Here is a 26,390-nt window from a genome sequence, read left to right on the forward strand (position 1 = left end):
TGAAAGGCATGAAGGTGTGATTTCACCCATTACGATTATTGCAATTGCACAACCTTGTAATAGAATGCGCTAATTTCGCATTGACATGTTCCATGAAACCCGTAACAGACGCTACAAACTCCTATGAACCATGATTGCACGTGCTAAGATGGAAAGCCCATATTCCATGAGATGCGAGGTGTTTTCTCACATCCAAGGGCACCAGGGCACAACAGCTCCTCTTCCAGCAACCTTTTTTTCGCCGAACTTGTCAACATACCACTTTCGTCCCCACCGCGCATGAGGAAGCATATTAGCAACTGCATTGATTAAAAACACAATTGCCGGCAAGGGCAGCGGCAGTCCAAATCGATCCGTCACAGAGGCAAACGGGATCAACCAAGGAGCCAACATAATTGGGGGAGAAACAGCGGTGGCAGCAGCGCTGCTATGCTTGCTGAACGCAGAAAGAGGATAGACTGCAAGGCCGGCAATGGCGAAGCCTGTCCACTCGAGCCACTCGAAGGCGTAGTGCGGGTACAGAATGGAGCGGAAGATACCCTGCGTGGGAGGAATAACGTAGACTTTGCTGTATTTGTTACCGCCATTGGTAGAGGCAGGTGTGGCGGAGTCGGACCTCTTCGTGGAGCGTTGTTCAACCTCATATCTTCTCATACGGAAAAGAGATGTCTCGGAGTAGATATTGCCCACCATTCCTACAGCAAATAGCGCCGTTCCGAGGAAGGGCAATGCCGCCACCCACGAGGGCGAAGAAGAGGATTGAAGTGTTTCCGCACCATTGGTTGCGAATCCTATAATTGAGATATCATGGCCAAGAATCCAGCCGACGAGACAAGACGAGTTGAACCAGTTGAATAGGACTGCACTGGACACGACAAACAAATGCATGGGCGACATGCTCGGTGCCGAGAAGAAAGGTGAAATGACAGCACGGTTGGCATAATGAATGCAGTATAGTGCTGCAGCAAGCTGGTTAGCTGCAGGAAGCTCAGAGAATGATGGCGATGTAGAGACGCTGAGGTTGTAGATCATGTTCAGGGGACCAGCAATCTCCATCAGGAACCATCCGATGCGACCGGGCATGTTGAAAATGGAGTTTTGCATGGAGGTTTTGCCTGCTGGGTGCCATGAAATCAGCCATGGTATGACGCAGACCTAGGAAAGGAGGTTTAGCGGAAGTGCTCTCAAGGACTGGTGATTCAGAATTGCCATTATTTACATACCACAGGGAAATATTGAAAGGTCGTGAGGGCGAAATTATAACCCACTGGAGAAACAGGGTAGAACTCTGTCAGCTCAGGCACAATGGCCTTGAAGGTTGAAAGGGCCGCGCCCATTATAGCTTATAAGAAGAGAAACTTCAAGGGGCAGAAATATAGCGGGGAGTACAACTTGGTTAATGGAGAATCGAGAGATGGTGGTCTGGTGATGTAACTAAGAAAGCCCGATATGGTAGGCGGTCAGGTATAAGCTTTGGCATTGCATACGAGCAGCTGCAGGAGAGTTCGACCAAGTTCGACAATCCCTGTAAGTTGCATTCTAGTGGAGAAGCTATATGGAATTTTGGAGAATGAATTGGAGGATTTTCCGACCATGCTGCTCTGCTTCCATGCCTATCTTTCTTGATCATTTAATCCGCAGTCGTATCCATCTCTCCTTTCGTAGCCTTGCTTTTACCCCTACGCTCGCTGATGAATGCATCGATCTTGGCCTTGAGCTCGGTATCTAGAAAACGTTAGATGGGCACAGAGTAGATGGAGTTGCTAGAAATATTGAATCTTACCGGGTATAACATCCTCCATCTTTAGTGGCACACGGTTGAATGGATCGTGTGGGTCACTGAGCAAGTGCGAGCGAATAGTAGAACGGTCGATGGATGTCCGCGAGTTGGGAAGGATGACTGGGTCTTCCATAAGGGTATACATGAGAGGATCTAATGAAAATTAGTGAGTTTCCACATGACATTGATTTCAGTGCCAACTTACCCAGGAAATCGTCCGGGATTTCGCCCAGATCTTCTTCCGCCTGATCGTCCTCCGCCTTCGCAACTTGAACCTTCTGCTGCAGTTGACCCCAGCGGAACATCTCATCTTCTCCCTTCAGTGACCACTTGCGCATGATCTCGGCCGCCTTTTCGAAATTCGCAGGCTTATAGGAGCGGCCGTCCCGAGCAACAGCAACAATGAAGTTCTGCTTTGCCATCAAATTGAGATACACATCGGTGATCTCGCTAAGTAGCGCTCGGGGGTTGAACCCATATTCTGAGAGGTTGTCAACACGCAGAGTGGAGCTCTTGGGTCCGACCATGGCGTCGAGGTTATAATCAAGCATGTCAGCTAAGCGTTGAACAATTTCAGGCATTGTGAATGAGTCCGCCAGAGCCTCGGTAAATAGCTTCAACATGGCCACTGTCTCGTTCGTTAGCTGCATGTATGACTTGGCGCTCCGCTGCGCGGTGGCCAAATGTTCCTCTCGCTGTTGGCGGGTGGCTTGGTCCATTGTGCTTCCATCTCTGTTCAGCTCTGTCTGGGTGCTGTGAATGGTCTTGAAGGCACCGAATGACTCGTCAAGTACATATGTCACATCGTTCAGAAGCATGTTGACAAACTGAACGAAAAAGTCAAGGTTCTGGCTGGCCTGAATCGAAAGCTTCTCTCGATAGAGGGTATTAGGCCAGATGCACTTGATGATCTGGAAGATCTCATAACGGATATTGAACTTGTCGAAAAATTGTGTATGTGTACCGGTGTGTTCAGCCTCAATATAAAACTTCATGACAGCATGCAAAAGATACTCGTTGGCAAATCCAAGAGAGTTGAGTAGATCCACCAGTACGCCCCGAGCACCACCAGGGCGACTCCAGGTGCCACGAAACATAATTGAGACCAGACCAGCTTTGAGATAAGGGTTCTTGACATAGGCTGAGCTCTCCAGAAGGGTAATGCAAAGGATGACCAATTCATCTCCCTGCGTGGCGGTGATGATTTGAGGCATACACCACATGATGAATTTGAAGTTGCTGACGATTCCATCTAAGAAGTACTCCGGGAGGCATTTGAAAATCTCGGGCTGTTTCTCGGGGAGCGGCAACTTGATAGACTGTTTGGGGAAATTGGTGCCGGAAACGAGTCTCAGCAGCCAAACGGCAACGTATCGCATGAACAGCATCGAGCGAGCCTGCCACTGGTCGTCGAAAAGAACACCCTGGAGACTATACTTCAAGGCTAGCCCAAGATCATATTTATCCTTGTATCGCTTGAGGGCTTGTTCGTACATGCGCAATTGGCCAGGATTTCCTGACCACCGATGCCGCTCAAGTTCAAACTTGGTGATGGACGACTCCATGTGACGAAGGTCTTTCTCCAGCTGTTCCAGCTTCTCGGTCAATGACTCACTGCCGTAGTGGTGGGCAGCAACTGTCAGAAAAAAGATTTCGGTAATGAAGTTAGATACACCATCTGCCTTCTTGGAATAAAAGGCATCAGAAGCATGTTGATCAGCGTTGATCTTGGTTTCCTCTCGCATGTCTACCCTTGAGTCCCGGTGGAGGTACTCGGCATCAATTCTATCGATCTTGGTGAAGTTGGCATCCATGAATGGCTCGCAGAGCTGGTCAAGACATGTGGTGATATTGAACATGAACCCATCTGAGGAGACAGTCTCTGGGTCAACTTGCATGGCCCTCCGCTTGTGATTGATGTTCAAAGCAGCCGCGAACCAGTCAAGAACGCGGTCGCGAGCCTCCTTCGAAGCACGGATCATGTGGTTAATAACATCGAGCAAATCAGAGCTAAGTAACTGTTGCGTCATTCGGAGTGATCGCTGGGCGTTCAGGATATATGCTTGGTCGCGACTTTTGGGGTTGGAGAAATATGACATGGTGACTTTACCCTGGAGTGGTGATAAGCTGAACCAGGGCCCCAGAAGGGTAACTTTCTCGAACTGGGCTGGGTCTGTCGAGTGATTGAAAATGGAAGACTCTGTGATCGCAGCCGCTATAGCGGGTTGCCGGACGAGGTTGCGAAGCGCCTAAAAACTTTGTCAGCTGGGAGCATTCGATAGAGGCGAAAGTGCTTGACAAACAATAGCGTATGGCTTGTAATCATCATTAACGTCCTTCTTTGAGAGCTCCGCGCTTAATTCCTCGACTGCGGCAATGAAAGCCGGTTTGATACCCTCGTCCTCGTCAAATCTCCTCACGGCTTCGCCTATGAAGTCCAGGTCCACACCCTTTTCATCCTCGGGATCCAATAATAAGTGCGACGCCAATGGTGACCTCTCTGGAGTGTCGATCCTAGGAATTTGTTAGTCAGGTTCGAGGATTTCAAGTTGACCATGCGATCATGCATACCCAAACATCTCCGGCATAGTCATTGCGAAGATACAATAACTCATACATAGTCGCTTCGCTTCGCAAAGAACTTGAAATTTCGGATCGTCATCTCGTGTTCGCTTGAATTGTTTTTGAAGCTTTGTGATGCGTTTCCAGCATGGTAGAAGGTAATTGAGTGGACGCTGTGCCTCCGCTTTTGACGCCGCTTCCAGGAGGGCCTGGTCCAGCATAGCTGTTTCGATACGTAGTTCCTTGCTCTCATCTTGCAGCTCACTTCGGAGGCCAGGGAGATAGACCCTTTGGTACTGCCCTTCTTCTTTCAAAGTCAACCTGAATACAGCCCCCAAAGTTCTGTCTTCGAAAGTTTCAATAGTTTCTATTCTGGCGGGTTGTGGAGTTCCGGCGTTGGAAGACGCGGCAGATCGTGGTCGTTCCGGAGTAGCGGCTGGAGAAACAGCAGGTGTGATCTTTATCCGTTTGCCATCTGGGTGTTTTGATGTCTGTGCAGCTGAAGAAGAAGCGCTCGGGAACTGGGGGGATGGCTGAGTTGCCCGCAACGGAGAGTGGGAGGGGGATGCGTGGGAGGAGCCCGGCGGCGAGTCCGATGCGCCGTCGCCAGAAGTAGGAGCCGGATTTGGATTTGAGAGCTTTGCGAGACGCTTGTTGCGGATCTAGAGCACATTGTGATATCTCGAGTCAGCCACTGCGGAGAGGCGAGAAACAGGAAGCGACGTCGGGAGTCAGATAGGCCAGGGATCTACTAACCTTATCCGCATCGGAGAGTGAGTCTGACATGGCGAATGTCAAAATTATCCACCGCAATGAGAGTTAAGGTCAAGCTGGTGCGACTGCTTGGTGCGGGGATGTGTGCGGCTTCTAGGCAAATGAATCGTGCTGGACCCGCCACATTTATTGGACCAAATAACGGACGGCACTAATGACAAGGCGACGCCAAATACGGATAGGAACAAAACAAATGGCGCAGAGGACCTGGAAATCAACCCCAAGCGAAGGTGGTTTGAGGGAGCGATGTGAGGGGACTGAGATTCGGTGGTGGTCGCCGAGATTCGGTGGTGGTCGCCGAGATTCGCTCGCATCGCCTTTGACTAAGCAGGCTCGGCGTCGCTTGAGGAGTTTTGTATACTCTTCATTGCCATCTTTAGCCTTGAATTAAGGGCTACGGGTTCAGGTATGAGAATATTTATAGATTTACACACTCCAGGCATATTACATTTCTTTATTCTCATTAATCAAATACTCATAGAGCTCCCATCTTCATCAGCAAGATCGCTGGGTGCACCAGCAAAAGCAAGATCAACACTGAAATGGTCTCTCCGCCGAGAAACCTGATGCATTTCAAAGAGACAATGTACACAAGTGGAATATAGGAGATAATGAAAAACCAAAGACGCCGCCCATCGCGCATGTGCTATTGACATCTCCGCTGCAAATAGAACAGAATGGTGGATGCATTCCAATTATCCGCCCGTGGGCTGGCTCAGTATCTCCCTCTCAACTTCTCAAATCGTCGACAATTCGGCAGCTCCATCGCTCGAGCCTCCTTCATCTTCTCAATGTCCGGGAAGAACCAGCCCTGGGCATCTTGGATCATGCGTTCCCTTTGGTTGACTTCATTCTCGCATTCGAACCGGAGAGTTCTCACATGGTCGGTCTCGACTTGTTTATCCAGTTGCTTGAATCTCCGCGCGCTGAAGTCATCCACTTCCAGCGGATTCACAAAATAATTAAGGTTCAGGTTGGGTGTGGTGCGGCCCATTACGTATGGCGCTTCGGGGGTGTCGAATCGGTATGATGGTCCAGCTGCAGTCGAGGAGCCGGAAAAGAGCGAGGAGAGAAGAGGGAGAACGAAGAGGATGAGAAGGGGTGCGAGCTGGCGGAGCAGAGTCCAGCCGTCCATGTTGCCTTGTGTCTGTCCAGCGGCGTTGGCAGCAGGTCTGCGACGGGGTACGCCTCCTCCAAATTGGTGTACACGGAATCCGGGGCCTCCGTTCATGTTAAACACAAATCCGGGACCGCCTAGAGGGACGAAGTTAGTCTTAATGTAGGTAATAACAGCAAACATGATGCCGTTGAAAGTAGACCATTCCGAAAGAGAATATCAAACGGTTGGAACGTGATGCCAAACGGCTAAACGCATTCTGGGGATTTCGTACCAAAGCCGCCGCCACCCATTCCTCCAAATCCACCGCTGAAGAATCGATTAAACAGCTCCTCTGGTGATATTTCCTCCTCGAAACCTGGACCACGTCCTCCCGACCGCGGGAATCCACCACCACTGAATCCACTGAAAGGCGAGGCGCCGCTGGAGGCACTCGGGCCGGGGTTGAATCTGCTATCGGGGTCTCCTCCAAATTTATCATAGCGGGACTTTTTATCTTCATCGGAAAGGATCTGGAAGGCGCGCGACACCACTGCAAATAAAGCGTGAGCCAGGCAAACATGGATAATTCGGTAGGTGTCACCACTCACTCTTGAAGGCCTCGTCGGCCCCGTCGTAGCCGTTCTTGTCGGGGTGTGTCAACAAAGACAGTTTCCGGTATGCCTTCTTAATCTGACTGTCGTTCGCCGACCGTTCAACAGACAAGATCTCGTAGAAATCTGTGGCTCCGCATTTTCGAATGCGGAGGACGGCCGCCTTCTGCTCAACTGTATACTTGCGGTCCTGATTACCCTGGTTGTGATCGTGCGATCGCGCGCCACCATTCGCGTCAGATCCTGACGCCTTGGCGGATGACATGGTGATCGAGGCTGAAAGAGAGTGTCACGGAGTGTGGCCGTTGCGGGCGAAAGAACGAGGGGAGGAGAGAGGGCGCAAACGCGGAAATGGGTGGCGTAGAACCGCGGCCTAGGGGGGATTTCCAATTCCCCAAGAAGAACCGACAAGGATAGTCGGAAAGGTATAAACGCGACCTAAATAATGGAGAGGTCGGTTGCGATGAAATTGAATGCGGGCGTGGGGAGTGGCGGAGGGAAAAGCATCGTCTTAGGTGTCTTTGCCAAGCAACCGGAACGTCTAATGCGCCGCAGCGGGTAGTGATACCTTTGAGGTAGACTCTCGTTATCTCTATCTCTGCTCGGCCACTCCCACTTGGCATCAACCTCTTTTCACTCAACTGGTCAGACTCGAAGCTAGGCTTGGATCCTTATTTCTCCTCTGATAAATCTCCGAGGCACATCACAACTCACTGAGCTTTCAACCACACACCAACACCAACCAAGCTCACCATGTCTAAGGACTCCACCATTGAAGAGGCCAAGCAGTCGCTGGTCCAGCGCTTTCGCGCCTGGGGTGGTAAGTTGAAAGAAATATATCCCAAGCCTTGAATCGGTTCACCGAAACATTCCAACAATATACTGATTTGTCTCTCCAGAAAACTCCTTCCCACCAACGGTCCTTGCTTCCCTCATCTTCGCGCAACATGCTCGACCCTACCAATTCTTCCCTATGCTCTTCCCGCCCGTGCTCCTTTTCACTAGCTATGCAAACCTCTCAGGGTTCAAGACAGAGAGTGCTGGAATTGGCGCAGCATGGTCTGGCCTGTATCTGCTCCTCGCCAGCAGACGGAAGCAGCCCATCACAAAGAAGTTCGGAACTCGCGGTATTGTGCGTGGAGCGACCATGGGTCTTTGCTTGGTCAACATGATTGCTGGAGGATTGGCGTATACCCTTGGAAAGAAAGATCGGGAGGAGTCGGAGTCGGAGTCCTGAAAGCGAGCTGGTGGAGAGTCGGCTGGGCGTGGGCACTTGTCTCAAGATGCTTGTGCTGTGTCTCACGATTGTACGATATGTAATTGAAATTGTCGAGCGGCATAATTGGGAGGAGTCAAAAACCGGCGTCGTTGGGTGTGGAAATTGAGGTCGCCTTGCACATCTGTAACATTCAAATGCTTTACTCTCGGACATACCGAACTAACAAAGTATGAACCGTGAATCCATCCCCCTTCAAAAAGGCCCATTCAGAGTGCTAGTAATCTCTGGAGTGATAGTGTAGTACCATTACAATAGCATGAAGAGTAGTTCCAACTTCGTAAGGTGCAGATCCTTAAACTTGGAAATAGGATATTATTTTTCATGGCGAGATCACTAAATCCTGGTGCTTGGACTCTCTCTAGTACCTAGGTATACGGCTTCTCCGCGAGAAGATACTGGCGCACCTTTTCCGGGACCAGCCATTCCAGATCCTCAACAGCACCATGAATGGCATCTCGAGCACGAGTAGAGCTAACAGATGGATCGCCAGGCTTTCTCCCTTCGACGAGTTGGATCTTCTGCGCCCATTCCCTCAGTCCACCCTCGGCCTCACGATCACCACGAGCAAGCGAGCGCACAAACTCTTCTTGGTCCTCTCGACTACCCCATTCGTCGCTCGGCCGCATTGTCACGCGTAAGCGATGCTTTGAAAATAACGAGGCTAATGGTTGTAATGTGTGTTCGGGTGGGTAGTATTTCGTATTAAAGATGCGGATCAGGGTATCGTAGCCGGTGAGATGGATCTGTTCAAGAACGTCGGAATAGCAATCGTATGCCTCGATTGCCGTCGCCTTATCAACAAAGTAGGGCTTTTTGGTGACGCAGATATCGATCGCCGGGATATCATCCTTTGAGTTGAGTCCCTTGGGCGAGCTCGTCGCCAAGTGGGAGCGTAAGTCGTGCGCAAATAGCTCCATCATGACGAGCCGGTCCTCAAAAGAGGCCGGTTTTGAGGGCTTGTCTGCATTTTGTGTCGCGAGTAGCAGGAGGAGGCGAGATCTGGGATCTATATGCTCTTGTAGGGCGGAGCTGGCTATGCGAAGGTGGGCGCGAGTCGGGGGGGTTGAATGACGAGTCTAGCACAAAGAGAGTCTTTGCTGGCGGAGAGCGTTCGGGCACGCTGCTCAACACTGCGAAGTCCTTCGAGGATGATGCGAATTGCTTTAGCAGTGAGCTATACTGCGCGCGTAGGGCTGGAAAGGAAGCCATGAAGTTGATGCAGCTTCAAGCCACCCTAGGGCAATGTTGATTGATGGTGATAAGAGATAGCCCCGCCACCCCGCATGAGTAGGGCCTCGAGGGTCTGCTGTCGGCTAGTGGAGCACTTTGGTCCGTTATGGACGAAAGATGAAAAGGTAATGGGAAATAGTGTAGAAATGAGAGACGTAAGTACAGAGCTTCATACAAACCATGAAATTGGTCATCAAGGGTCTTGGCATGTAGACCCTGTGGGAGCCTTCTCCACACTTTTCTCGACCGCAGCACCCAGCTGCGGCTGAGTTTCGACTATACCGTGACCACTACGTGGCTGTGCACACCTGCTCGCTTATACCCATGGACAACACGAAGAGAACCCATCTTCAAACACAAATTCATCTCAGATGGAGAAACAGGACCCCTCATCGCTTCGAGAAGCGTGCGCTGATCCAGATGCACTCTTCGCGATTCCACAAAACGACCTGTTGCAGCTAGTCTACCAAGAATTCTCGGCTGATATTGACCGATTAAAACGGGCTTATTCGATTCGTGATGCGTGGTGTCCCCCTGATTCTCTTTCTCCGTCATATATACTTTACCAGGAGAACTACGACGAGGTCAACAGAACCCTGGTGGGGGTTCTCTCTCTGCGTTGGATCCATCTAGAGCAATATGGAGTCTTTGTGGCATCACAACCACCTGAAACCCAACTAGCAAGAGAATCATTCGACTGGATTCGAGGATTTTATACGCAGACGATCAAGGATTCGAATACGCTATACGCGCTAATTATGTCCATCGTCATCAACGATCTGGGCAAAGACCCGCAATTAGCGTTAGACTATGAAAAATCAACCGGCGAAGACATTTCGCATATCAATCATGACGCAGTTCTCCTCAAAGCATGCAGTACTGGTCTCATCCCGTCTCTCGGAAGACTGCCTTGTCGAGACAGAGAAGATATCGTGCGCGCAATCGAACTCGGCGCGACTTTCAATTTTGGCCAGCTAGCACAGGCAGAGAATGTTCCTGTTTGTCTCACCGGCCTGCTAAAAATGAAGTGTAGCCCTCGCAGCTTTCAGCTTCGATTCATGGAGCAACTATTAGATATTGCCGGAGCAGCAGGCCATATGGACTGGACGTGCGCCAAAAAGCTCACCCAGCCGATCTTTCAATCTTATAAAAACGTCTATGATGCTTGCCAGGGTGTCATTTCAGGAAGCTTAGACATCCGCGGTGGATATGATCTCATTCTCATTCGGCGGGCACAGTTTATTCATGACCTGGGTTTCCGGCTGCTCTCCGTGCAGGAGTCATTAAGCGATCGCGCCTTGATGCGAATATTTTGCATGGGAAATGTGGCAACCCTGGAAAAGGCAAAGCTCTTCGAAGAGACGTGGAATCGCCTCGACGATCTAACTCGAGAGAATCTCATACGGGGATTGAATATTGATGGGCACAGTGGCAAACCAGCTGTACAACCGACGTACATGCCTGCTTTCCTGAGCCGAATTCCGAATGAGAGAACCTTGGCATGTGCTCTATGTTACCTCTCTCGCATTTTGAATCTCATGGAGCCTCAGGACTCGTCAACTCTCGTCATTGAGAGGAGTCTCCTGGGGGTGATGAAACAGTTTGTCGAGACTGGAATTTTCGATCAAGATCCTACTATTTTAGAAAGTCTCGATGTACCGGAAAGTGTTGTCGCACAAATAATATTAGATTAGATCCCATACAGGTCAATAACCAATCCTCCATCCCAGCCTAAATTGGTACAATTATATTCGAACATGGTCAATGTCTTGAAAATCGAGAGGGAAAACAAATTGATATTCAATGAAGCAACTTAAACGGTGAGCACCATCATAATCATTGCACTGACTCAATATTGGTTTGGCCGACGACCGGGGTTTTCCGAGGAGGAACCGGGAGAGTCGAAGGGGGAATGGAACCAGCAACAGGAGGTGGAGGCAGAGGCTGACTCTTTGGTTGGTAAAGTGATCGGGTCTGATTGACATCGCTTTGGCTAGCTAGACTGATCTTAAGCCAGTCATTCGGAGTAGCCTGTTCCTCCAGCGAGCTCCGCATACGGATAACACACTCGCGATACAAGCAGTTCGTTTCGAAGCGCCAGCTACACAGCAGGGACCGCAACATGCCACCCTCGCGACCGGCAATCAAAGCAACTACAGGGGGCCTCTGAGCAGCAATCACTGTAACGGTCAAATCACCCGTGTCAACAATTGTGAATAGGCGATGCGAGTCGGGGATATTGTGCTTCACTCTCTGCTGTTTCCAATGCTCTGGCCCTTCGGGGTCTCCATTCTCATCCGGGCTCTCGACTCCCATTCGAAGCTTGGGGTGGCGCAGATCCTTGGAGAAGATGGAAGAAGAAGGAGAATAAGTAAGACGGGCATTGTAGTTGCCATATATTGCTTTCTCGATTTGTCGGAGGGTCATCGTGCCTTCGAATCCTATCAGATGACAGGAAACACCGGAAGATCCGCCGTTGCAAAGTTGGCGTACTGCAAGTGGACTGAACCAGGATATCATCCATCCGACACCAACAAATATTGCCACACCCCAAAGATAAGAACCGACGCTAATGTTGGTCTCTTTGTTGCCGGTGTTGTTTGCCATTGCGAGTGAGATGGCCGAAGAGAATAGTCCAAAGCCTGTGACGAAGAACCATACGCCTGCAAAGACGACAGTTTGGGCTAGAGTTGCCCGAAAGCTCGTCAAGTCTTGTGCGTATCGCATTCTGGGAAATCCCTTCCACCGGATAGGAATACCCCGACAGCGATCAGTTATCACGGTGGGCGTGAACTTGTCGTTTCCAATTCCGACCACATCACACATCGGATCAATATCCCATAGATGAACGGCATACTGATCGCGATCTGCAATGTTTCGCAGGAGAGTATCACTGCTCGCGACGGCGTACTTCGCTTTTGCTTCAGGATTCTGCTCATTTTCGCCATAACTTGGCCACAAGCAGAGCAGGCGTTCAAGTAGATGATTGCTGTCGTTGACAAGAGACAGTCGTGCGACAGCTTGAAACACGTCTTCATTATCGTCAGGAGTGAGTCGATAAGCTAGCAGACCCATGGCGGCATATGCTAACTCCACGGTACTTTCGCCCCGAGTGTCTTTACCAGAAGTCAGTTGAGCCAAAGCCTGGATTGCAAATGTGAACAGCTGCAGCTCGCTCAGCTTGGTACGGTTCGTATAGTGGTTGACAAGGTGTGTGATTGCATCTTCATGGGTATCCAATGCCTCGTCACTAGCCAAGTGGGATCGAGAGGGATGGCCTGCCCAGAAACTGTTATACATATCAGTCAATAAGACATTGTTGATTATGGGCTTATCATCTCTTTGCATGGCTTCGAGGGGAAAGATGCAATATCGAATCTTATCGGCTGCGAGCAAGACTTCGGGAAGAGTCCAAATACGTCGGCCCCAAATTAACTTGTCTTCTGGGCGATCGTCAGGTAAGACGACATAAACCCGTTTCGCGCATCGCACGGCATCGCAAATAGAATTGATGTCCTTTGTTTTTTCCGAGTCGTCATGCATGATTGGGTTTACCATGTTTCCATTCTTGTCTTTGATTAGAGGATCCGATGCGACACAGTCCATATCAAGCCAGAAAGCTTCCATTACGGGATCCTTTTCGTCTCGACGATCGTTTTCGCGTTCCAGAACTTCTTCTGCGACCCGATGAAAGAACGGCCTCAATTTTGTGTCATCCACACCCAGGAAATTAGCTCGCGAGAAACTGAGGAAGACGTATGGCTGAAGCATGCCAGTGTGCTTGTCGCGAAGTTCGTCCGTCATCTTCACAACCCACTTGCCGGTAGATTTGTCTTTGACCACCAGGCGTCGGGGTATCATCAACTTGGTGATTGTGGATTGTGGCTTCTTGTTGTTCGGCGACTGGTCTAGGATATTGACTGCATGGTGGGGCCATTCCCAATGGACATTCTCGTAGCCATCATAAGAGTCGGCTGCACCTGAGTCACTCCAAGGCGCAGTGGCAACTTGGACTGATAACACAACTTGGATGATCCAGGCAAATAACAGGGTGAGTATTGTCGAGGCAATCCAGTGTACAGTGGTCTGAAAGATTCTCCGCGCAAGACTCATCTTCTTCCACCGAATATCCTCGGCCTTCTCATCATCCTCATCCACAAAACCGCCGTCATATCTGTCAAAGCGAAAAGGGTTCAAACAAAGCTCAGACAGCCACACAACAAATGGCCTGTTGCCTTTTATAGTGCTGTGGCCCCAGTGACGCGCTCGAGTATCCTTTTGGGCATCGTGGGTGGCTTGGACAATCAATCGGCGGGGTATCTCTTTTGTTGTGCTGTAATAGGTATCAAGATCAGGGTACTTTTCGTGGTCGTTTTCACCCAGAATGTTGAGGTATCGTCGCTTCTTTTCTCGTTGTTTTCCGTGTTGAAGCTCATTCATTCGCTCTTCAATGGCGTTCGAGTCCAAGTAGGGGCGTCGAAATCGAGTCCCAGCATTTCGGTGGTGTTTCCCGTCATATTGGTGCTCCAAATGAGTTCTCCATACATCCCTTTCGTGCTTTTCACTTTCCACGGAATGAGAAGAGCCCATCTCGATGAATGAAGTTTCAGTCTATAAAATAGGCCAAGCTGAGCATGCTAAAAAGAAAAGCAGCAACGGTTCGATCTTACCTCGTGACCAGCCGTGCGGGGCCACGAGGGAGATTATATGATTTTATTCTTCAGCAAATACTTGTAAGCCCTGAAATTGGGATTTCAGGGGCCCCCCCGAGCCGCAATGGCCAAGGTTGTGTGTACCTACTCCGTATCGTAAGCACGATCCCGGCTAGCATGCTGTGCTGAGAGTGCATCTGTCAAACAGGGTTGCGTGGCAGACCCACCAATCCAGGGCCTGGATATTCGTCCCAGACGCTTCGAGGGCATGCTTAGACCGCATGTTCTGCTCCTATTTTACTTTAGTCCCAAGATGTCAAACTGAATACGGCGTCAGCCTCGCTAGCGCGGAATTAGTTTTGTGGGTCTTGAACTGCGTGGAACTTTCAACCAAAAAACCCTGTACGAGCTGAACCAGACAAGATCTAAGATTAGAAAGAAACACGACAATCTCAAGTATCAACCTTTTCATTCAGGCTGTGGAGAAGACAGGGACCAGGAGGGGACGTGTCGACCAAGAACATGTTTCACGAGTTGAGCGAACCTCGTATCGGCTGGAGATTGACTCAACAAGCCGGCCCCATTCCTATTCTCGAAAAGGCTATGATGCATTAGTCTTAAGTTGCGGCCCGGCCTCAGGTCCTCCACTGGACCCCGTTGATAGAGGAATCTGGCTAAGCATTGACAAATGTGTTGGTGCCAACCCTAAACTAGCTTTGTCGTCGGTGCAGAGGAGCGGGGCGCAATTTCCACCTCTCTGGATGACCAGACTAGTTACGGCAAATGATGGCCCCCGTCTAGGCCAGCAATGGTAGGAGGTGCCGTCCCGTGAGCGTTTCCCATGTTGCCTTTTTCGTGTTGTGACAGCCTACCACAGGGCCGCCTTGTCGTGGACGCATCTACGGGTGAGCAGCCACAAACTTGCCTCGGGGTCACAGAAACTGGAATGGAAAAAGAAAGCGTATTTTTATAATCAGAAATACAAATTCTTTTCTGTCAATTCTGCTTTCACGGAGTACAAAATATTTTCGACTCTCGGGGGTTTTGATCCTTGTTCGGCTTGCCTAATGTCCGCGGTTCGCAATAATACGAAGCAGTGTGCCTGAGGGCGAGCCTCGACCACGCGTCTGATAAGATCAGAATTGGTGCCACCTTCATGTGACGAACAGAACAATCGCATCTCGCTTTTGCATGCTAAATGTATCCCTGGCACGAAAGCTTCAGCTCCTGGGCCAAGGGCACGGGACTGCGTATCGATGCCCTCGGTCTCGTCACTCTTCTTGGGGCGGAGGAGATGGACCGTAATATTGGTCGTCTAATGCCGAGCGATTATTTCGACTATTTACCATTACTCGGCGCTTTTGTAGTAGCTGGAGACCGGTTTACAGATAAGAAGACCGGCTTCATTCTCTACAATATTTCGGCCGGGATTCTGACAACAGAATTGGCTGGATGGGTCTCGCGCTGGGTTCGAGCACAGGATTTATACAAAGTTCGAAGCAAAGTGACCTGGGAAGTGGCAGATCGCCCATTTCGATGGACCAAATTCTTCTTTGGTTTTATCTTGATCAGTTTACCATTACATGGGATGCTCCTCGCCTTGACCGTACTTTCGGCTGACTGGTGGGGATTCGCAAATGTTGTCTCTATGATTCTATCCGTCGTTGTAAGATGCGGACAGGTACACCAGAATCAAGCTGGTATTGATGCAAATATCGAAATGGCTGAAAAGGAAGCCCAGGCCAAAATGACAAAGTACGAGGGGGCACTCCAGCAATTCGAGGACTGGCAGCGAACGGGGCCCAGTACAGAGACGAGAAACCCGCCTTCCGAGCCAAAGGATTTCCATGATGCGAAAGTTCTTATGGTAACAGAAGACTCGAATATCCTCACGCTTGTTGCGCCGAACTACCTTGTCAAGGCAGTATTCACCACGAGCCCTCGCATCCCGAATCCTCTCTTTTATTTGACTTGCCGAGCAATCGGGTGGGCTGCGTTCGCTGTGCACGTGATTAGTATAGGCATGGCAGAGCTGCCAATACAGATTTGCTCCGTCGTGCTCATAATCGTCGCAACAGTTCTCACAGCTTACAAAGTCGGCTCTGGAGATTCAAAAATATGGAAAGCCTTGCGGAACCGATTCGCGCGAGGAAATGAGGAGGACGAGTCGTTGACTTGTTGGGTCACCTCGAGATTGAAGGCCACAATCTCCTCATACTCAGAGGAATGGAGCGTGTGGACCGAAGAGGAGCGAGAGGTTTCTTGTTACCAAGACGCAAATTTGCAGAAAGGCAGCCTCAACAAGACAGGAAACAAACAAAAGACCTTTATTGATATCGAAAGTCTGCCGACAACTCGCAAGCGAGAGCCTATCCAAGAGCGACGACAAGACCTCTATGCCTGGCTAGACCTGACAGAAGAGCAAGACAAATGTCTCGTCGCATGGGGCTTGATACCGCACAACAATGACTGGCAGAATGCTTATCAGGAGAAAAAAACGTTCCATCGGCAAAGAGAGATTCGCAGAAAAGCTCAAGGAACAGAATGAAGATGTTTAATATAGTGGCAGCCCTGCATAGATGAACCATTTATCATTTCTTTTCTGCAACAGAATCAAGCTCATGATCCCAGTCCCATTGAGGAGAGCCACCATCTTCTGATGCCATAGGAGACATCATTGATACGGGGTAGTGAAGCAAGATATCGGGATCAATGGAATGGCCCTCCTTATTTATGCTGTAGTCTGAATCACCTCCACCACCACTGGAAGAAATCCCCCCCGAGTGTAGATGAAGTTGGTGGTGTTATATAGCCGAACTCTGTATCAGAAAAATCGGGGAAATTGTCCGCATTGAATGGCGCCAAGTCAAACACTGGGTTTCGCGGATCCATCATAGTCCAGTAGTCCACTACCGCTGTTAATATGGTATTTTCCGTTTGGGTAAGTTCATGGAGACGTGGTTTGTGACAGAGTAGAATATCGCTATATCGTGAGCACTGGATAACGAAAGATTTCAACGCATTTGCCTACAGTGAAAGGTTAATGGCTATCAAGTTTGAGAGTGTCGAATGGGTACGTACCATCATCTGAGCATTACCCCAAAGCTCTGAAATTTCCCCCAGGTAGTCCAAGGCTGTCCGTAGATACTCAGCCGAGCTCGCGCTTATTGCCGATCTGTCACTATAAAAATAAAATGCATGTATAGTACTCGCAAGTAGAATGCAATAACTGTAAACAGATGGCACGGGCATATATCCGGCTGCCTTTGCTTCAACTAGGACTGTGACTAACGATCCGGCATGTACAAGACATGTTGCTCGCGTCTCTTCTAGCCAAGTTGGCGGGATTTCAAAATGTTGGAAGTTCTGGATCTTCAGAGCGAGTAGGAAAGGGTGACTCAGGATGCAATGGGCAAGATGGTAAACAGTGTGCGATAAGACCATATGCGCCGTTTGTTCACGGTCGGTATCTTGCATGTCATTTGGTGAGCGAGGCTGGCCTGGCTCGGCTAATACAGGGGAATTCTTAACGGCTAACTCCTTGAGATATTCAAGATCTGAGTATATAGCCGAGAATTCGGAATCATTCTGCCACGGCGCGTGGGAGTTGGGTGTCTTGGTCATCATACACTTCACTGCACGTCCCAATACAGAAGCAAGACCAATACTGATCCCAAACATACCAGACTGTTGAGAAATATCGTGTGACCTTTGAGAACGAAGCTGGCGTAATTTCAGAGGCGTTGCTGGTTTTGTTGAGCCATGGTTGGTAGGAAGGTTGAGAAGACAGTCTGAGTCCTTAATCGCGGGTGGTCGATCGAATGAGCAGCACACAAACCGATCGAGGAGATAAAGTGACCAAAAAAGATTTCTTCGCTCATCTTGCTCCAAGTCAGAAAGTTGAGAGCAAGGTTCCGCCATCATATTCAAGTCTTGGCTGATTCGAACGGCCATTCCAATCTTGACCCATGCGCCTCTCCGTCGGCCAGCTTGAAAAACGGTCAGCATAAATTGCAAGATTATCCCTATATCCGTCTTGACTAACCAGTCGCATCGATGACTCCCAGAATTGCCAGAGTTTGGATCAACGACACATCTTCATTGCCATCAAGGCCATCGGGTGACGACATGATAAGCTCCCAGGCACCCCGTGCGTAGCCATCGATCGTGCTCTGTTTCCGCTCTTTCCATTGTGACCGAGAGGAATAACGAGTGGCACAAGCTATCAGTGCCAATCGAAGGTGTAAAGGGATTCTGTTTTGCGAAAGTTTTATTTTGAAAAGTTTGGCGCTGAAGAAACCATATGGTTTATTGTGACAGTGTTGAAAGTACACATCGCACGCTTCAAGGAATACCTTGTCGGGGTGGGGGAGGCACTGGTTGAGATATCTTGAGTAAACAAGAGTGCAATAAACAGTAATAAAAGGAACTGCATCGGACTTACCTCGGGACTCGTCTATGTGCTGCCATTGAATCCACCTGGTCATACCAAAGGACGAAATTGCAGTGTTCCGTGGTGTGTGCGAAATTGTTTGGATTTCAATGGATTTTTTTTCTGATTCTTATCTGAGGATCACGAGGAAACCTAGTCCCTTGCATACCCCACCTGATCACAAGAAATTGAGATCTTATTACTCAATTATATCCCGGCTTACCGTCACATCCGGGGGCTACCCGGCCCCGCATTCCCGGGCTGTCCGCGTTTAACCGCGGTGGGGCTGTGCCTCGCGATCCTCAGGGAATAAAGAACGTGGATAGACAGCCTGATTGTTTCGCATCATAATCTTGAATGGCATAATATAAAAGGCCTAGAAATTCGAGTAGCCACCAAGATCTGGCTGATGCAGATCTAATCAACAGTACTAAGTTCAACCTGAAGTTGTTACCAGCTCTGAAGCCTCCTGAGACTCGAAGCGTGCCAGCCTCCCTTGGAAGTTCAGCTGGAGCAAATTGTAGATATATAGTATAATACCTACTAGTATGTACTAATAGTACCTAGGACCACCTGAGCACTGTTAGTAGCTACCTAGTACTAACTAACTAGTGCCCAGGTGTGGTCGTACAGTAATAATGCCCTCTTGCGCAAGTGGTCTGACGCTCGAACCTTGCAAGTGGAGAAGCCCGAGATTCCAGAAAAATGAAGGTTTTGGAAACTTAAATCACTTGAACCTTGGAAATTAAAATTCAAAAAGAACAGCAGGATTTTAAGTATCTAGAGCTGTCAGTGAAGATGTACTATTCCCTAGCCCTGTTACGATGTACGGGGAATTTAGTACTTGTCAATCTTCAAATAATCATTAATTCTCAAGACACTCGGCGCATTTGAATATGGGACCTTGGACTTTATTCTGAGCGCGAAGCCCCCACCAATAATACTTGAAAGTCACAGCTCATTGGCGGCGGATGTATTGGCTGCAGAGAATTAACTTCAAGCTTGCATGCGGCCAGACGCCATACTGAATCAATTGCACCACTCTTGCACCACTCCATTCTGCACCGGAAAATTCATCCAACCCCGCTATGAGCAAAAGTACTAGGACCGCTCCGGTGGGTTTTGTCACCCGTCATGTCTTCAAAGGTCCAATTACAGAGTCTCGATATTAAACGAGCCATTTCTCAATCGCGCTAGGCATTCAAGTTCTCAACCCCCCTTATACCGAGCGCGAAATCTAAACCCCTGGAAAGGGAGATAAACGTTTCATCCACTGCAGCCACGCTGCATTATTAACATGGGGCTAAACATAGCATTCAGTCCAGCTGCCACATTGTTTTGTGGCTTGGTGATCCTCTGGATCGTCAAGACGATTACGAGTTATGCCAAATTGCGCCAGTTTCGGGGTCCCCGCTGGACTGGGATCTCGAACTGGCCCCATAGCCTGGCACTACTTCGACACAACTGCCACGAGTGGTATGCTGAAGTCAATAATAAATATGGTATGTTTCTCTCCTGGGAAGAGTTCACTTTGACGAGTCACATTCTGAATATGAGATAGGCCCTATCGCCCGCGTTGCACCTCGGGTGCTGATTACGTCCGACCCGGAGGTCTGGATGCATGTCAACAATAAGCCTGGCTACAAACGTTCTGATTGGTATTATACCGCTGCGCGAATTGAGCATCGCAAAGATAATGTTTTCACTCAGACGGACAATACCAAACACGACCGACGGAGGAAGCAGATGGCTCCAGGGGTACTATTCATCTTTCCGAGTCCCGTCTCGCTGTTTGAAGCATAAGAAAAACACCTCTCTGACCGATTTTAAATTATACAGTATTCCGGAAGAGAAAATCTCCAGCTCGAGGGGGCTATAGATGAGCGAGTCCAAGATTTTCTAGACCTTATCCGGACCAAATACGTCTCATCTGGTAACCATACGGCGCCCATGGACTTGGCTAAAAAGGTCCAGTACTTCACTCTCGATGTCATTAGCAGTGTTGGTCTCGGTAGTAATTTCGGCATGCTGGAGAGCGACCGGGACGTTGATAATTATCTATCATCGCTGGAAGAGGGTCTTGCTATCGGAAACACCGCCCTCGCCATGGGCTTCAGTTGGCTCACCCAGGCACCATTCATCGGTAAATTTGTGGCCGCCTCGCCCAAAGATCAAAACGGTTTTGGAAAGATGATGACAGCCTGTTTTCGAATTGTCGATGGGCGTGCTGCGAACAAGACCGATGAGCGATCCGACATGCTGGCTTCTTTCATACGTCACGGCCTGTCTGGCGATGAATTACGCAGCGAGGCCCTGGAGCAGATCCTCGCTGGTTCCGATACAACGGCGGGTGCCATTCGTGGATCCCTCTTGCACATAATGACCAACCCTCGGGTCTACCATAAGCTACAGCATGAGATAGACAATTCTGTCGCTAGTGGACTTGTACCGAACAAAGGCATCATTACTACCGGTCAAACTAAACAACTTCCATATCTGCAGGCCGTTATCCGCGAAGCTCTCCGAGTTTGGCCACCCGTGGCAAACATTTTCTCGCGTGATGTCCCACCTGGGGGTGATACTGTTATAGTTGATGGGGAGAGTGTATTCTTGCCCGGCGGTTCTTGCATTGGATATTCCGCCTACTCTATGCACCACAGCGAAAAGATATACGGCAAAGACGCCAAGGTTTTCCGGCCAGAGAGATGGTTCGAGTCAGATCCTGCTAAACTGAACGATATGGTCCGCACAAACGAGCTTATATTCGGCTATGGAAAGTACCGTTGTTTGGGCAAAACCGTGGCTGACATAGAGATTGGAAAATTGATATTCGAGGTGAGATACCGACCTTCCAGCTGGAAACTTGGAAGTGCTTGAACTGATAAATTTTGAATCTTGCACGCAGCTCTTCCGGAATTTTGACTTGTCACTTATCAACCCGACGCGTCCCTGGGACGTGAAGAATTATCTTGGGCTTTTTGCGATCTCAGATATGTGGACACAGATTATAGAGCGTAGTACCTAGCTTATCTCAATCAAGCATAGAGGCGATATAGGCTGAATTCTAAAGTACGTGTTCAAGACCATCTTTGGTTTGGTAATCTCTGTGGTGTTTGAATTATTGGACCAAACTGAGATCATTCTTAAAGTGGAAAGAAGCGGTGATTTTGGATAGGGTGATGGTAGCAACAAAGAATAATACTCAGGGTTGTTGATGCCGTCTTGGCAGATTTAGTTTTGATGTCAAATATGAGTCCTAATTGAAATTCGATCTACAACTTGAATACGTACACTGGATTTTTGTGACTCAAAGCCTTCAGACTCAAGACCTCCGAGTCTTCACTGGGCAGCAAGCACTTGGAATAACCGCCCGGGTGTGACCCAATCGGGGAGTATAGCGTGGTGTCCATGGACGCAGCCCTGGCCCCCCACGCCTTTGTTTATCTCCAAGTTTGAGGCGCTCGCGAGATTTCCCCACTGATCAATACCCCGCCCACGAAATAAAACTTCAGGTTACTCAGTCTCATCTTCCTTTCAGTTGGAGTTTCTCCCAGAACTTCAAATTTGGAAGAAGAGCCATCATTCCGACGCGAAAAATGACCGTCACCGCCCTCATCCACGCCTATCGCAAGCCGGGTCTCTCAGTTGAAGATTTCAAGAAACACTACGAAGCGCATGTTGAGCTTCTCAAACGCCTGACCGCTGATGATTTCCCGCTCTCGCATAAACGAACATATGTTGCTCGCCACTCCTTTGAGACACCCCGCTATGAGGCATCCGCCCGCAATGCCACAACCCCCGCAATCTTACTTGCTGGCCAACAGGCAGATTTCGACTTTGACGCCTATGCAGAATTAACATTCGCAAATCAAGTTTCCCTTGCGGCCTTTGCAGCGAAGACTCAGACTCCAGAGGCAGCGACCCAGATTGCTGCAGATGAGGAGAAGTTCCTTGATCGCTCTAAGACTGGGATTGTGATGATGGGGGAAGCGATTGAAACGAAGAAGTGAAGCAGGGAGGGATAACTAGCAGTGGAATATTTTGTTGTGTTATGGTACTATGGTGAAATTCCATCCTAGAGTACTTGCAATCGCCGAGGTATTTTATGAAATTGCTCATATGCTTAGTCTGGTACCCATCGTTCGAAAATTAATTAGGCACACTGGCTAAATACTGCCTTCAATTTACCCCTAAGTAAAGTGCTCAATTAGTTTGAATGTCCGAAGGATCGCTAGCTTAATTAAAACTTGACAAGGAATTTTTGCTGCCTAGAAAAGGGGCTAGACCATCACCAATAATCACGAATTCCAATATAGAGAAATCAAAACGGAAATAATATCAGATTAACGAGATAAGAAGACACACTTCGATCTCCATTTGATTTTAGTCATCCACATCTCGCGGGTCATGTGTATTCCAAAACACTTCATACTCATCGGCATTTTGAATAGGCATGATCTCGTAGCGGGTCAGCGGAGCCAATGGTACACCCATTTGATCATATTTATCCAATCTTTTCCTCGTAATTTCCCGACTCTTATTAATACTGTAGACCTTAATTCGATGGGCGGAAGAAGTAACATGCAGCCCCCAGTTCCATGCTGCACGAATATTCAGCGGCTGGGTGTTTAGCGAGTTATCCCAGCACCGACAGACGATCTCAATCCAACCTTCAACTTCGCATGGAAGGTCGATCTCCCACGTTCGCCAGGTCCAACGACCTTTCTTAGACATATTCTCTGCCGGCACTTCGTACCAGGTGAAGCCTCCATCTGCAGATAATTCCACTCGCTCAGGCCATCGGCCACCACCAGAATATGCCCAGCCCTTACAGCGAATTTTCCCCACGTGGATAACTGCTTGCTTTGTCCAGGGGGACATGATCGCCGAACTGACCGGCATCTCCTGAATCTGGATACCGTCAGTCGGGCGGAGGTTGTACTTGCCCACCTGCTGGTTGAAGTAGAGGTACTCTCTGGCTTGGACCGGAGCACGAGAGGTATCTTTGATGGCTTTGATTCGATATAGCCATTTGACACTGCGGGCACCAATATATCCCAGAACAATCACCCGCAGAGGATACCCGTGGATCTTGGGTAGTGGCTCGCCGTTCATTTCCCAGACTAGGAGGACTTCGTTTGCTTTGACCTTTGACCAAGGCACGCTGACAACGTAGTTGCCAACCTCGAGATCTTTTACATATGTCTCAGCTCCGTAGAGCTCGAGATGTTTCGCAGAATTGACAAGTCCTCCGCATTCCTTGATAAGCTTCTTCAAGCTGACGCCCACATACCGCGCTGTACCGATTGCACCTTCAGCCCAAGGAGCTTGGGGAACCTCATCACCCTGGCCACCGTAAAGCCCGATCTGCTCGATCCGGCGAGTTCCCGAGCACTGCATCGTCACTGTCTTTTCGATTCGAGGAAAGCGATTCTCATCCATCAAGTCATCCAGGGAGAATCGTTTCGGTGTTTGTACCAGCCCATCAAGTGAGAGGTCCCACTTGTCCTTATCAATTATCGGAATGCCACCATGGTTTCGAACGAAGTGGAGGGGATTTGGCGTGATAGCTTTGGAAGTAACCAGTCGTTTCGGAGGTTCGCCATTGTAAGGGAATTTCAGAAGATGCAGCATGTCTGGGTGCTTCTCCTGTAGCACAGTTTGCCATGAGTCTTCAGGGACGGGTGTCAATTCCCCACCAATTGCTTCATGCCAGGCCACGAAGTCATCTCCGGGTAGAACGGGGTTCGTCCCAGGAATTGGACCGAACATGAAATCCGGACTGTCCGGGAAGCTTTGAGAGGCGAGAAGCTTGTGGGCGCTTGCTTTCTTCTCGGGGAATTCTTCCCATTCGACGTATCTGCGCAAGAAATTGCCGTTTTTAGTACTCTTCAACTATGAAGGAGGAAAATGACCCAATTGCACTCGACGGTTTGAACATACCCTTTCCATCCAACTCGCTCCCGCTTAAACAATTTATTGGGATCTCCAACCGAAGCAATGGCCTCTTCATCTTTGAAAGCCTTGCGTGATTTAGGCGGATAAATGTGAACAGTTTCCCGGCCACTCTGATCAAGAATTGGTAGTTTGTGACCAGCCATGCCCTGCTCGATCATCCACTCATCAGGGCGGTTAGCCGTATCCAGTGACGCCTTGACCGACATATTGGCGATAACTGAAGATTGGAAGAAGAAATTCAGTGTGATGTCTTAGAGGAATATAGAGACTCTGCGGCCATGTAGAGAGATTTATTCTAGTCCTTGGAATGTTTTGGTTGCCCGCATTTAGTATTGGAATGACCTCACGACTTTTGGCTGAACTATATCAGTTGCACCCTTGTTCTTCCATGGTTCGGATTGAAAATCCGGCCGAAATTCTGCACTGGTAGTCAGATCGTCTAGGAATATCAGCCAATGGATATTCTAATAAAGTCAAGGGCCATTGGGATCTATATCTTGTAGTTGGGTTGGGATTAGCATTGTTTGCGATGTACACAAGTCTCTAGAAAGTGCTGAGATCGAACACATTCGCAGAGAACGTCAGATCCCGATAGACCAAGGCTTCATACTACAAGAAACTCCATGGCTTGAAAATCGCTCAATGGAACTAAATGCGGATGTGTGCCCTCATGATTCCTCGCCTTTTGCGGTGATCGAAGTGCTTATCCCATCCCTTCCGATTGCATTTGGAGTGGTGGACGGTATAGAGTTTCTACAACATTCCTGGTGGCTGGCAAATTCACCCGCAACAGTCGTAGTGCCATCTCTCAGTCTCCGATGGCCAATACTTGCGACCATCTATACTAGTAGTTGTAGCAATAATCTTAGGGGTCAGGCTGGCCTCAGATCGGTAATGTTTGTTTAATACTGTTGGGAAGCTTGTCCGTGTCCGTGTCCGAGTCCGAGCTGCAAAGTCTATGTGTATTCATTGGCAATGCCTAGTATTGTCGAAAGGGGTAATCAGGAGATATGATAATTCGAGTCAATTTAGAGCCCGTACTCTAGGTATTCAAGCTCGGATCTAAGAGCAGATTGGTTCGTATGGTTCGAGGGTCAGTGGTCATTTGCGATCGTAGTATTTTCGTTGAAATATGCAAATGGAGCTTCAACGCCAAATTTGAAAGCGAATCAGCGAATCAGCGAGCCAAAAAAGTGCACTCGGGTGCTAAGATATTTAGTAGTTCATGGATCAACCCCTGTTACAGTTGACCTTGGCGAGAGGCTAGCTCCATGGCTATTACGGGTCCCGGCGACGAACGATGGGACCGACGATATCTTCGCTTACGATAGTCTGTTTCGAAGCAAGAATGTCGACAAACAATTTCGGAGACATGATCGACGATACTTCTCGACGATGCGCTGGCGAAACAATAGCGAAAAGACTGTGATCGCGGCCGCGAGCGCCCGACTCGACCCAACCCCGCAAGGAACTTCAAAGAACCCCTGTCACGATAGGCACAAAAGTTGCTGGAACGGTTTTAGATCGATGTTCGAATTCAAGACATTTCGATGAACAAGACACTTCAAACCGGAGGAGGGGGTGCTGGATATTTTGTTTTTGCCCCTGGTATTGCGAAAGGCCGGATTGAAAAAAAACGTGGGTGCTGGTGTTTCACCTTGCAAAGCTTCTCCGTATGTTCGGCTGGACCCTGCGAAAAAGAACAATAAAACATTTCTAAAAGGGGGGGTTGGGGGCGAGCAGGAAATGTAGACCAGTCATCATTTCCCAGCCAATGACGAAATGAAAATTGAGTTGCGTGAATTAGGCCGTCGTTTTGCTCATCGAATAAATTGAGGATTTGAGATTGTGACGTGATAGCCTCACGCCAATTTGTAGAGCTTTGCCAGTGACAGTGCTAAGATAACTACACAGAGCAGGGTCCGAGTGGAGCATGTCTGGCCTGGGCGTTGGCGCCCGGGAAGGAGGCAGATTGTGGTAAACGAAGGATCTCTCATCTCATCTCATATCAGC

At 49.1% G+C, this 26,390-nt stretch overlaps 12 protein-coding genes across 12 annotated transcripts; 5 read left to right on the top strand and 7 right to left on the bottom strand.

Annotated features, from left to right (window-relative positions):
* Window positions 1-186: 186 nt before the first annotated feature.
* On the bottom strand, window positions 187-1,337 carry N7533_002478 (3-oxo-5-alpha-steroid 4-dehydrogenase family protein; the record flags this gene model as incomplete). The annotated part of the gene is made up of 2 exons (XM_057099128.1): window positions 187-1,155; window positions 1,224-1,337. 2 exons carry the CDS (start codon window positions 1,335-1,337, stop codon window positions 187-189), a joined length of 1,083 nt encoding a protein of 360 aa, XP_056964264.1.
* A 293-nt stretch (window positions 1,338-1,630) lies between these two features.
* On the bottom strand, window positions 1,631-5,128 carry N7533_002479 (ubiquitin-ubiquitin ligase UFD2; the record flags this gene model as incomplete). The annotated part of the gene is made up of 6 exons (XM_057099129.1): window positions 1,631-1,725; window positions 1,784-1,933; window positions 1,986-4,029; window positions 4,084-4,294; window positions 4,352-5,004; window positions 5,099-5,128. 6 exons carry the CDS (start codon window positions 5,126-5,128, stop codon window positions 1,631-1,633), a joined length of 3,183 nt encoding a protein of 1,060 aa, XP_056964265.1.
* Window positions 5,129-5,831: 703 nt separating this feature from the next.
* On the bottom strand, window positions 5,832-7,091 carry N7533_002480 (J domain-containing protein; the record flags this gene model as incomplete). Its single annotated transcript, XM_057099130.1, has 3 exons — window positions 5,832-6,370; window positions 6,508-6,765; window positions 6,824-7,091. 3 exons carry the CDS (start codon window positions 7,089-7,091, stop codon window positions 5,832-5,834), a joined length of 1,065 nt encoding a protein of 354 aa, XP_056964266.1.
* Window positions 7,092-7,579: 488 nt separating this feature from the next.
* On the top strand, window positions 7,580-8,063 carry N7533_002481 (uncharacterized protein; the record flags this gene model as incomplete). The annotated part of the gene is made up of 2 exons (XM_057099131.1): window positions 7,580-7,646; window positions 7,726-8,063. 2 exons carry the CDS (start codon window positions 7,580-7,582, stop codon window positions 8,061-8,063), a joined length of 405 nt encoding a protein of 134 aa, XP_056964267.1.
* Window positions 8,064-8,470: 407 nt separating this feature from the next.
* Window positions 8,471-9,314, bottom strand: N7533_002482 (uncharacterized protein; the record flags this gene model as incomplete). Its single annotated transcript, XM_057099132.1, has 2 exons — window positions 8,471-9,104; window positions 9,178-9,314. 2 exons carry the CDS (start codon window positions 9,312-9,314, stop codon window positions 8,471-8,473), a joined length of 771 nt encoding a protein of 256 aa, XP_056964268.1.
* A 392-nt stretch (window positions 9,315-9,706) lies between these two features.
* Window positions 9,707-11,029, top strand: N7533_002483 (uncharacterized protein; the record flags this gene model as incomplete). The annotated part of the gene is made up of 1 exon (XM_057099133.1): window positions 9,707-11,029. The coding sequence occupies one exon, from the start codon at window positions 9,707-9,709 to the stop codon at window positions 11,027-11,029; it is 1,323 nt and encodes a 440-aa protein (XP_056964269.1).
* A 142-nt stretch (window positions 11,030-11,171) lies between these two features.
* N7533_002484 (uncharacterized protein) lies at window positions 11,172-13,925 on the bottom strand (the record flags this gene model as incomplete). Its single annotated transcript, XM_057099134.1, has 1 exon — window positions 11,172-13,925. The coding sequence occupies one exon, from the start codon at window positions 13,923-13,925 to the stop codon at window positions 11,172-11,174; it is 2,754 nt and encodes a 917-aa protein (XP_056964270.1).
* Window positions 13,926-15,185: 1,260 nt separating this feature from the next.
* Window positions 15,186-16,535, top strand: N7533_002485 (uncharacterized protein; the record flags this gene model as incomplete). Its single annotated transcript, XM_057099135.1, has 1 exon — window positions 15,186-16,535. One exon carries the CDS (start codon window positions 15,186-15,188, stop codon window positions 16,533-16,535), a length of 1,350 nt encoding a protein of 449 aa, XP_056964271.1.
* A 43-nt stretch (window positions 16,536-16,578) lies between these two features.
* N7533_002486 (fungal specific transcription factor domain-containing protein) lies at window positions 16,579-18,457 on the bottom strand (the record flags this gene model as incomplete). Its single annotated transcript, XM_057099136.1, is given in 5 exon segments — window positions 16,579-16,723; window positions 16,740-17,014; window positions 17,069-17,976; window positions 18,033-18,376; window positions 18,432-18,457. The coding sequence occupies 5 exon segments, from the start codon at window positions 18,455-18,457 to the stop codon at window positions 16,579-16,581; spliced, it is 1,698 nt and encodes a 565-aa protein (XP_056964272.1).
* Window positions 18,458-19,716: 1,259 nt separating this feature from the next.
* N7533_002487 (cytochrome P450) lies at window positions 19,717-21,444 on the top strand (the record flags this gene model as incomplete). The annotated part of the gene is made up of 4 exons (XM_057099137.1): window positions 19,717-19,921; window positions 19,981-20,177; window positions 20,259-21,254; window positions 21,325-21,444. The coding sequence occupies 4 exons, from the start codon at window positions 19,717-19,719 to the stop codon at window positions 21,442-21,444; spliced, it is 1,518 nt and encodes a 505-aa protein (XP_056964273.1).
* A 571-nt stretch (window positions 21,445-22,015) lies between these two features.
* Window positions 22,016-22,429, top strand: N7533_002488 (EthD domain-containing protein; the record flags this gene model as incomplete). The annotated part of the gene is made up of 1 exon (XM_057099138.1): window positions 22,016-22,429. One exon carries the CDS (start codon window positions 22,016-22,018, stop codon window positions 22,427-22,429), a length of 414 nt encoding a protein of 137 aa, XP_056964274.1.
* Window positions 22,430-22,802: 373 nt separating this feature from the next.
* On the bottom strand, window positions 22,803-24,583 carry N7533_002489 (sulfite oxidase; the record flags this gene model as incomplete). The annotated part of the gene is made up of 2 exons (XM_057099139.1): window positions 22,803-24,279; window positions 24,363-24,583. The coding sequence occupies 2 exons, from the start codon at window positions 24,581-24,583 to the stop codon at window positions 22,803-22,805; spliced, it is 1,698 nt and encodes a 565-aa protein (XP_056964275.1).
* Between the last annotated feature and the right edge of the window lie 1,807 nt (window positions 24,584-26,390).

The sequence above is a fragment of the Penicillium manginii genome (assembly GCF_028828005.1).
Source record: "Penicillium manginii strain IBT 31320 chromosome Unknown utg000002l:1.0-5564898.0:1.0-5567710.0, whole genome shotgun sequence".
Taxonomy (NCBI): Eukaryota; Fungi; Ascomycota; class Eurotiomycetes; order Eurotiales; family Aspergillaceae; genus Penicillium; species Penicillium manginii.